Source organism: Camelina sativa, chromosome 7 (genome assembly GCF_000633955.1).
Source record: "Camelina sativa cultivar DH55 chromosome 7, Cs, whole genome shotgun sequence".
Classification (NCBI taxonomy): domain Eukaryota; kingdom Viridiplantae; phylum Streptophyta; class Magnoliopsida; order Brassicales; family Brassicaceae; genus Camelina; species Camelina sativa.
This window is the reverse complement of record NC_025691.1, coordinates 2,408,117-2,418,239: the sequence shown is the minus strand read 5'-3', so window position 1 is coordinate 2,418,239 and position 10,123 is coordinate 2,408,117. Positions and strand designations below refer to the sequence as shown.

At 40.4% G+C, this 10,123-nt stretch overlaps 4 protein-coding genes across 5 annotated transcripts in view; 2 read left to right on the top strand and 2 right to left on the bottom strand.

The window, feature by feature from the left end:
* Positions 1-1,150, top strand: part of LOC104699962 (protein STRICTOSIDINE SYNTHASE-LIKE 13) — a 2,911-nt gene extending 1,761 nt beyond the window's left edge. Inside the window, exons 4-6 of one of the 2 annotated variants that reach the window (XM_010415378.2) lie at positions 20-167; positions 264-431; positions 573-1,150. In XM_010415378.2, coding sequence (XP_010413680.1) covers positions 20-167; positions 264-431; positions 573-987 — 731 coding nt within the window. In that variant the 3' untranslated portion in view covers positions 988-1,150. The remainder of the gene's footprint in view (positions 1-19; positions 168-263; positions 432-572) is intronic. The other variant, XM_010415379.2, reaches the window with a different exon arrangement.
* Positions 1,225-6,478, bottom strand: LOC104699963 (flowering time control protein FPA-like). The gene is made up of 5 exons (XM_010415380.2): positions 6,102-6,478; positions 4,664-4,906; positions 4,344-4,400; positions 3,381-4,201; positions 1,225-3,157 (listed from the first exon to the last, which is right to left on the bottom strand). The coding sequence occupies exons 1-5, from the start codon at positions 6,378-6,380 to the stop codon at positions 1,825-1,827; spliced, it is 2,733 nt and encodes a 910-aa protein (XP_010413682.1). The 5' UTR covers positions 6,381-6,478; the 3' UTR covers positions 1,225-1,824.
* Positions 6,683-7,757, bottom strand: LOC109125559 (60S ribosomal protein L38). Its single transcript, XM_019227404.1, has 3 exons — positions 7,664-7,757; positions 7,147-7,330; positions 6,683-6,872 (listed from the first exon to the last, which is right to left on the bottom strand). Exons 1-3 carry the CDS (start codon positions 7,664-7,666, stop codon positions 6,850-6,852), a joined length of 210 nt encoding a protein of 69 aa, XP_019082949.1. The 5' UTR covers positions 7,667-7,757; the 3' UTR covers positions 6,683-6,849.
* LOC104699961 (sister chromatid cohesion 1 protein 3-like) overlaps positions 7,968-10,123 on the top strand; it is a 5,870-nt gene continuing 3,714 nt past the window's right edge. The window contains exons 1-7 of the mRNA XM_010415374.2: positions 7,968-8,318; positions 8,623-8,881; positions 8,981-9,027; positions 9,105-9,154; positions 9,263-9,297; positions 9,410-9,894; positions 9,979-10,084. Coding sequence (XP_010413676.1) covers positions 8,195-8,318; positions 8,623-8,881; positions 8,981-9,027; positions 9,105-9,154; positions 9,263-9,297; positions 9,410-9,894; positions 9,979-10,084 — 1,106 coding nt within the window. The 5' untranslated portion in view covers positions 7,968-8,194. The remainder of the gene's footprint in view (positions 8,319-8,622; positions 8,882-8,980; positions 9,028-9,104; positions 9,155-9,262; positions 9,298-9,409; positions 9,895-9,978; positions 10,085-10,123) is intronic.

Genomic DNA, 10,123 nt, shown 5'->3' with positions numbered 1-10,123 from the left:
ATTGCAGACGCTTACTATGGTCTTCTTATGGTTGGTCCTGAAGGAGGGATCGCTACACCTTTAGCTACTCATGTGGAAGGAAAGCCTATACTATTTGCTAATGACCTTGACGTCCATAGAAATGGCTCTATCTTCTTCACTGACACCAGCAAAAGATATGACAGAGCGTAAGGAAAAAATCTGCTATTCTTGCTTTGTAGATCAATTCCCACCTTTAATCACTTAATTGTATGATATGAGAATTGAACTTGTACTTTTTGTAGGAATCATTTCTTTATATTACTGGAAGGAGAATCAACAGGAAGGCTTCTAAGATATGATCCACCTACCAAAACAACACACATTGTGCTGGATGGTTTGGCTTTTCCCAATGGAATTCAGCTCTCTAAAGATCAGTCTTTCCTTCTCTTCACGGAAACAACCAATTGCAGGTATAGCCATATAGATGACCCTTGACATCCGGACAAGACTAAGTCAAACTCAAGGATAGACTCCATATTTATTGTTTCTCTGACGCAACTTTGTGTTTATATTGATGTATCATTTCTCTTTTATCAATATGTATATAACAGATTGGTGAAATACTGGCTGGAAGGTCCAAAGATGGGTGACGTCGAGGTGGTGGCAGATCTCCCGGGATTCCCAGACAATGTAAGAATAAACGAAAAGGGTCAGTTTTGGGTTGCAATAGACTGTTGCAGAACACCGGCACAAGAAGTTCTTACAAACAACCCTTGGATAAAAAGCATCTACTTCCGGTTGCCAATACCGATGAAGCTGCTGGCGAAAACGATGGGGATGAGAATGTACACTGTGATATCGAGATTCGACGAGGAAGGTAAGGTCTTGGAGGTGCTCGAGGATAGACAAGGCAAGGTAATGAAGCTTGTGAGTGAAGTGAGGGAAGTTCAAGGGAAGCTTTGGATTGGAACAGTGGCTCATAACCACATTGCCACTTTGCCTTACCCTATAACAATAAATCAATGAAGAACTTTGTTGTTGTAGTTCCCTAGCTTTTGGTGTTTCTTTATATCCTCTTGATTTAAAATTCATGAGGATAGGGAAACAATATAAACAAGTTGATGATTGAACTAAATCATCTCTCTGTAACTAATTTATCTTCGTTTTGATTCGAGTTCCATTGGACTGATTCGTCTTTTGTTCATTAAATTCTCTTTCTTCAGTCTCATTTTGTTTTGTATTTTTATCATTTGAAATACGAAATATAAGAATTCTAATTTACTCAATAAAAACCTAGAATCAGACAACTTGTACAGCCTAGAAACGGTAGAATGCAAACAATTAATATAAACACAGATTTTTTTTTTTGTTTGCCAAAACGAAAACAGTTGGTTGATCATAGCGATGCCCCCATGTGTTGTCGTCTGGTTCGGAAATAAGCCTCTATGCGACGTCGTCTTTCGGCAACACACTTTCTCCATTCCAACATAACAGTAACGGCATGTCCAAAACTAAAACCCACCTGTCGATTATTATTGAGATTGTAAAAGATCATTTTCATTGAGATGTATATAGCAAGACAAGTCTGTGGACACACACAGAGAACTTGTGTACAGTTCAATCTTGTATTTTTCCACGGTTTCTATAAAGAGATGCAGCGTTGATAAGCTTCAGATATCACACACACTAAACAGTTTCGCCAGATAATTTGTTCACGAAGACAAAACCTAGCAGGAGACATCACAGCACAAGAACCTAATACCCAGCTAAACTCAGCACGGCGCGGATATGCAAGACGAGTAGAAAACAGAAATCACTTTATCACATGCCAAAGAGCAAGAATAGTGATGGGGGCATGTGGAGCTAGTCTCCAGGGCCTTGTCCAGTCGAAGCATTTGATGGCAGTTGCTGAATCTGTTGAAGAAGGTTAGCCGCAAACTGTAGAGTAGACTGATATCGCTGGTTCTTATCGACCTCACCATCTGATGTACCTTGTCCAGCTCCAGGGAGAAATGACTGAAGCTGCTGCTGTGCTTGGCTCGACGGATCCAAGTTTGTCATGTTCGCTAGTGGAGGCATCTCAGCTTGAGACTGGGAACGATTTGCCTTAAGCCCTTGATTATTTGTCAGACCATGATAATTACCTTGCTCATAATCCTGATAACCATGCACACCAGGGTTCTCAGCTATAGGGGCCGGCATGTAGGTTTGATGAAGCATGGGAGCTTCAGGCTGGTATTGCTGTCTCATGGGTTGAGATACAGCTTGATGTGATCCTTGAGAGTAGATTGCATAATTCTTCGATGGAGGAATAGGTAACGGAGCTTGCGGAGGTGTACTAACAAATGGTGCTTGATACTGCATACCACCATGGACCATCCCACTGGAATGGCTCTGTGTGCTTGACACCGGAAGATAATGCATTGGAGGAGGAGGAGGAAGAGGAGGAGGAGGAGGTAGTTGCCCCACCGGATTGTATTGACTGCCTAATTGTTGGAATGATAGATTTAATCGGTCAGAAACCATAGGTTGATCACGATTCCAATCTTTGGATGGAGCTTCTCCATTGGACAGTTCAACGGATTGGTGACTTTCAAAGGCAGTAGGTTGAGAAGTTGTAGGGAGCAAGGATGCCAGAGTGGCTAAAAGCTCAGGTGTTAGGCTAACCCCGGATTGAGGCATTGCAGTGTTAGGTACAGAAAATGGCTCGCTAGAAGGACCAAGCATTGATTTTGGGGGAGGCTTTGATTCTTCCTGCATACCTCTGTTGTAATCAAACACAGCTCGATCTTCCCTAGCAGCATACAAACCGTGATGGGAATTGGCAGGTGAACTCTGAGATTTATCTATATACGATTGAGAAATGGGATGAGATTCTTGTCTATATGATGCTACAGCAGGAACCTGTGGTGGGGGCAACTTGAGAACAACACCATATAACCGTTCTGGGCCCGACACTTTGAGCACATCAGTTAAGAAATCCGATGGAGGAACCAAAAATAAAGTAGTTCCATCGTCTAATTTTGCGACACCTGCTCGGTTCTTTGAACCAAGGTAGCGGAGAAATTCAGTAAAAGACGCGAAATCATCTTCGCTGTCTGGTAAGAAGAAAACTATTTCAAATCCAATGGCTTCAGTGTAATGTTTGGCAAGCATATCCAAACCCGTTCTTGCTGAACAATTGACGGTCTCAGGGCTATTAACCATTCGAAAAACCGAGAATCAGCAATCAAAGAGCAGTATTATCAATGAGGCGAATCAACACTACTACATCCAGTTTGAGATCAAAAAGAAGACAATACACAAATTACCTAAAATATCAAATCTAAAAGAATGAACAGATAGACAACTTCTCATCAATGAACTACATAACTTCCTATATGTACAGAAAAAAAACAGAAAGGCGAAAAGGTACTCACATTTCAGTTTCAATCCCCTTTCCAATAGGTACACAACGAGCATGACAAACAGGAGTTCCACCTTTGGCAATGATTCCTCTCCACATAATATCAGCATCAGGAAAACCACGGCCAGGCCTCGCTGCAACTGACCCACGCCCGTATGACCTGTTGAACGTAGTGACACGATCATCTACACCCATCGAAGGAAAAGTATCCACTGATCCATCTCTACGAGTTCTTTTGGGTTCTCTTTCCAACTGAGCAGGATCATATCCTTCCCAAGAACCAAGGTTTGACCTAGCGGGTAGCCTTGTATTTGGTGCAGGAGACGGGAGTATTCCAGCTCCAGTTGGAGATGGCCTTCCCCAGCTTCCTTTGGTACCAACCACATCATTATATTCTGCACCACTATGTGAACGTTCAACACTTCCTCGAAAGGGCCTCATAGGGCCAAGAATCCCGCTAGAATGTGGTGAAGACATGAATGGAGGATCATTGACAAACATCTCAGGCCTTGATTGTTTGGCACCAGAATGACAACCAGTATCATCTCCTCGTCCAAGGGGAATGTCATCGTTTGTGTACATAATTGTAATTCTTGGATTGTTGAATAACCTTCCCTGTAGTCCTTCCTTAGCACAGCGGGCTTCGTCAACGCTCCTAAACTCCACAAGCGAAAAATGCCTTGATGGGTAACTAATACATCTCTCAATCTCACCAAAGAGTATCATACTATTGTGTAGCATCTGTTCGTCAATCTGAACAGAAGGAGGGTATCCAATCCGCAGTACATTACTTGGTTGGCCGCTTCCTTTACCATCTCCAAATGACTGAGGGTACTGTTAAGCATATTACAATCAAACCTTAGAAACTTGGCAAGAACAAGGGTTTGTCGTAAACTCTTACAATAATGAAATGTCAAAGCCTAAAAAGATATACATTTCACCAACAAAAAAGAAAAGTTCTAGCAATAAGTCTAACCTGTTGTTTAGCACTCAAACTGCCATCCCTGCCATCATTAGAGCCATGCCATGGTTCCTAAAGAGTGAAAAGTGTTACATGGTTCCGAAATGAAAAAAAAAAAAAAATCAAATAGATTCTGCAATGTAAATGTTAGAAGAAAAATAAGAATAGAATGAATCAAGCAAATACTCCTTCTTGATGCACAAGAAAGTTTCCAGCCATGAAAGTCATATCAAACTCATAAAACTTAAAGCACTCGTTTGCAATTTCTGACAAAAGGATCACCAAAGCAAACTCATATGTTAACATTTAACTAAGACCGAGAAATGGATGCTTACTTTTCGTGGCCCTTGTGATCGAAGAAAATCAACTCGCAAATAACTACCACCCATTCTCTTTCCGTTCATGCTCTTAGCCTGTATGGCATCGTCAATGTCATAAAAGTCAATAAAGGCTGTCTTGCGTTCCCAAAGAAACCTGAAATCTTCGATTTTCCCAAATTTCCTGAACTCTGCCTCCAGGTCATCCTTTGAAACACTTGGGCTGATTCCACCCACCCAAAGACTCTTACAAGGCTTTGCCTGCAAACAGTTAAGTTCCATGAGAGCCGATACGGTACATTGTAAAGTTGAGATACGTACGTAGTTGGCATGAAGAGAACTATTTACATATAATACACTAAAGAAAAAATCACACTTGAGTTAGAAATCCACAAGAACACAAAACACAAAACGTGTTACTTCAGAAAAATCATTCTCGTCAATTCATATCAGCTACTATTCTAAACACAAAACGCTACTTCAAAAGAGCCATTCCTTGATTACAAGGAGAATCACGTCCTCCTCAAAATCGGCAACACCTTAACTGCAAGCAGTCTCTGTGGTTGATCTTTCCACATTTGACTCGCGTTTAAATATACAACCATATAACACTCAGCTGAGATTTGAGCAAAAGAGCAAAGATGCTGACATATCATTCAAATTGGTGAAATAAAAAACCATCCACCATGCGGTTATAACCTCAAGATTATATCTCTGATGGCTAAACGAGCTACGAGGATTGTATTATCATGCAAATGTTACCACTTGCGTTGATTAGTGCACGACAAGCTTTTTTGCACAATCTGCACCACCCCCAGTCACTGGAGCTCAACACACTAGCTTGGGAATTAACAATGCGAACATTCGTGTCAAGAGTTTCGGGTACAAAAGAGCTGCAAAAACTCAATTTCGCTACTATGAGAGATTGACATATAGCAAACTTTATCTGGAACGAGCCTCCTGATATCACAGATCCCTAAAAAACGTTTTTCATGACATGATAAAGAACCTGAACAGAGCGACCAGTTAGAGAGAGACCAAAGACCAGCAAGCAGCCATTATGGAATCAATCGGGCTGCAGCTCAATGGATATGAGTTTACGGTGGAAGACGAGTTTGATACACATTTGCTTTCTTGTTCGTGATTCGTAGTGTGTGATTTCTCATGAAGCAACCCAACTGAACGCGTTGAGAAAGTTAATTGGAGTAGCGGGCCACAACTCACAAACCATGAATCTGGGTTCAAAATTTGATAGGGCACATATGCACTAAACACGACTAGATCAGATGTAACAATTTCAATTTCACTACTAAGACAAAGCATCAAGATTGAGGTGTAATCTAAAGAGTATGATGAATCCCCAAAATCGATCTAAAACCATAAACAAACGGTAAAAGCAGCTAAGGAAGAAGAAACAAAAATAGAAACCTAAGAAAACGCAGAGATGAGAACGAACCGGTCGAGCGAATTCGATCTTAATCTGACTCCCATTCAAATAAGAACCTTGAAGCGCTTCCTTGGCCGCCACAGCTTCTTCAACACGCCTGTAGTATAGAAACGCGAAGCTACGGGATGAGTATACCATGATTCTGTCGATCTCACCAAACCTTCCAAACAAATCGGCTACATCGGATTCCGTAGTCTCTGCCGTCACACTACCAACCCATAGATTGTTCGATTGAAACCCAGATCCGTCTGGCTCTCGTCCTCTCGACGGCTTCATCACTGGAGCCATCACCACACCACACCACTATTTCTTCTTGTCTCGAAGGTGTTGGAAGGTTGAAGATAACACAACCAAAGAGGCAAAGCAGAACGACTGCAAATTCTCCGAAACGACGACGTTCGCTAACTACTTCACCAACGACTTAGAAAACGACGGCGTTTTTACCGAAAAGTTTTACTAATTTGTTTGAAGATTCAAGTATAGTTCCATGATTAGTTTCGTTGTTAACAACAGCTCACGGCCAAAGCCACATACATATAACTCATGTGCGTGCTTAATTCTCATACGCACACTATCCAATTGGAGCTATATATATTTCTAACAAGGGATGCCATTCTCATAATAGTCTTCAAAGTTTATAACAACGAAACTCAAAAAAGTCTGAATCATAGTAATTCAAAAGAGACAAAGAGCAGAGAGAACAAAACAAAATCAAAGGTCTTCACAAGGTGGTAACCATCATGACATCCTGATTTCTTCAAAGGTCTTGCACACTCAAACCTGAAAAATCAAGTAATGTCACATAACTGATACAAGAACCAGAAAAACTTATAGAGGCAAAATTCTAATAGTATTGTGATAAACATGTGCCTAAATAAGGCTTTACTAGAATTACCTAAATCCTATTAGGCCTCAAATACCAAAAATCCAACAACTATCATGATAGTAAAACATTCAAGAGATGAATTACTCTAACAATGTTATGATATAGGAGGTTTCAAAAGTGTATGTTTGAGCTATATGCTACAGAGAGAAAGAGATGAGATAAAATTACCCGGAGGAAGAGACTGCTTCAACTTATCAGCCTTCTCTTGGTCGAAGACACATAGTGTGTAGAGGTACCTTGAGCACCTGACCTTGAACTTAACAATGTCCTTGCTTCTCTTAATCTTCACTGACCTAGCATCCTTCCTTCTCGCTGTCAAAAGGAAGTCCTTGATTTCGTGGATTTGCTTCGGCTGCACTCATCCAAAAATCAAAAAAAAAAAACCAATTTTCATTTCAATACAACTTCATAAACCCAAAAAGACTCAACAACAACAACAATACTTTAAAAACCAATCGATCAGTAACGAGAACGAACACTTAATCTACTAAAAACCTTACAAAATCCTAGTGACGAACGAGAAGAAATAATCAAAATCCAAAAGACTAATTCCGCAAAGGATTCGATTGCAAAATGACGTTAAAAGAGCTAAGAAGACAGTGATATAAAATCAAACAGATAAATCTTCTACAGCCTCATGGAAGAATGATAAGAACTGATAGAGAGACGACGACGAAAATTTTACCATCGTCGGATCTGAATTTGGTGGCTGCAACTTTTTTTCTTCTTCTACTCAGCCAAAAGCAAGAACCCCAGCGTCGGGAAACAAATAGAGAACCCTAAATATGAAGAAAACCCTAGAGTGTTATATACGCGAATTTCCAAATATACCCTTTAGATAGGCCCAGTAATCCGACAATATCGCTATTGGGTTTTTAGTGGCCCAACCCAAGTAGTTTTTGTTTTGTCTTTCGAGCAGACAGAAGTAGAGAAAGGGGTGTATTTGGAAAAAAACATTAAGCGCCACTGATTGGGAGTTTTCCCGCGCCACTAAAAAAAAAAGAAAACTCTTCTTCTTCTTCATAAAAAAAAGCCCTAACCTAGTTCTCGCTGTCTCTGCAGTTTTGTATTCCAAAATTGATTTGGTTTCTCTGATTTTTATATATATAGATATTACTTTCGATTCGATAATCCATTGTCTCTCAGATCGACTCAGTCTCCAATCTCTGGCTTGTTTAGGGTAGTTTGGAATCGGGTTGCGAAGAAGGGGAATTAAATGTTTTATTCACAGACGTTATTGGCTAAAAAGGGTCCGTTGGGTACGGTGTGGTGTGCCGCTCACGTGCAAAACCGTCTTAAGAAATCTCAGTACACCGCCATCAACATCCCCAAAACTGTTGGTTCGTCTTTCCTCTCTTTTATTTTCTTGCTTTTTTGGATCCAAAGTTCGCTTTTTTTTTTTTTTTTTTTTTTTTCCAATCCCCTCTGATTTGTATCCAATTCGAAATTTCACCAAGTCTATAGTTTTTGATTGCTTTGACATGGGCATCCACCAAAGTTTATATTTTTACCCATTCTAGTGGTTGAAATCCTCACAATTTCGCCTGAGTAATTGCTGCTTTGATTAAAGTTTTTGACTTTTCTGTGCTTTTTGATTGGTCATACGATCTTAAGATTGTTGATTAATTGTGTTGGTCTATGCAGATAGTATAATGTTTCTTGAGGTACCATTGGCATTGAGAACATCAAGTCACCTTCTCCTTGGGGTTGTGCGAATATATTCAAAGAAAGTTGAGTTTCTTTACAATGACTGTAATCTCCTTAATACTTGGGTTGCTAAAGCTTTCGTCTCTACTCAAGTTGACTTACCTGAAGATGCGAGGCAAGCCCCGCTTGAGTCTGTGACTTTGCCTCAAGCACTTAATTTGGACGAGTTCGACTTGGGAGATGACACTCTCGACATGTATTCACATTTTTTTCTTCATGTTTGATCTGTTATAATAAAGTTTTACTAGAGTTTGACTTGGGAAGGTAACATTTTTGTTTTCTTGTCCAATCATAGGGAATTCGATAATCATACCCGGAGTGAGGAAGATATCACTTTCACAGGTACCTTTTACTTCTTGGTTGTAGATGCAGCATACTATGATTTCGAGGTTTTTCTGATACTGATGCTTCTTTTGCAGATCAAATTCCTACTGGCGTTGATCCTTATGTTGCTGTCACATTCGACGAGGTTTGTTTACCCTCTTGCTTCTAATGACTTTGAATTTGATTCTGACCACTGCTTTTCATGTCTCCGGGAACGTGTCATTGAATGAAAGTTTTAATGTTCTTCTTGCAGGACACCATCTCAGAATCTATCCCGATGGATTTCGAGTGAGTCTCTTCATAGAGTTTTGATTTCCTCTACTACACCTTGCACGTACTCTTCTTTGTCTGTTCAATGATATGCTTCTAATGTGGTTACTTCTTGTTACGATTTGAGCAGCCAACCCACAGTACCTATGAGTGGGGATATTGGAGAAACTGATGTTGAAATGGCTTCTGAGGCAAGATCAGAAAATGAGCCAAGAGACTCCAATTATGCTCCAGATATAGGAACCTATAGTCCTCGCAACGCCACAGAGGAATTCCCTGAAGTTCAGGATCCTCCTAGACAAAGTAACTTGGCAGAAGAGCTCAATCCCACCACTGAGAGAAGCGATGCCAATTCTCCTAGAAGTATTCCAGAGATTGAGATAAGGCGTGATGCTGCACACGAATTAAGCCCTGCGTCCCATCCATCATTTGCTGCAGAACAACAGAATGTCAGAGTTGAACACACTGAGTCTTTAGATGATCCTTTGAAAGACAAGGACCCCACTATCCCAGGTATTGATGAAGAAATATCAAATCTTAGAAGGGATTCTGCATTTGAGCTTCGCCCGGAGTCTCCAAGTTTTGCTGGTTCTGAAGAAGAACGTGCAGATTTTGGTGAGTAAACAACATAGTCTTATATTTTTAACCATTACATTCTCTACATTATTATTTGTTTTAAACACTTTTTTTATATGTTAGTGCATCCATCACCTCAATTGGTGCTTCAGCCTACTCCTCCTCCCCAACCACAAAGAAGGCCAAGGAAGAGGAAGCTCTTTGATAAGGTCACAGTATTAACCAACAGGTAATAACTTTTCCGTTGCTTCATGTGACTTTGATTATT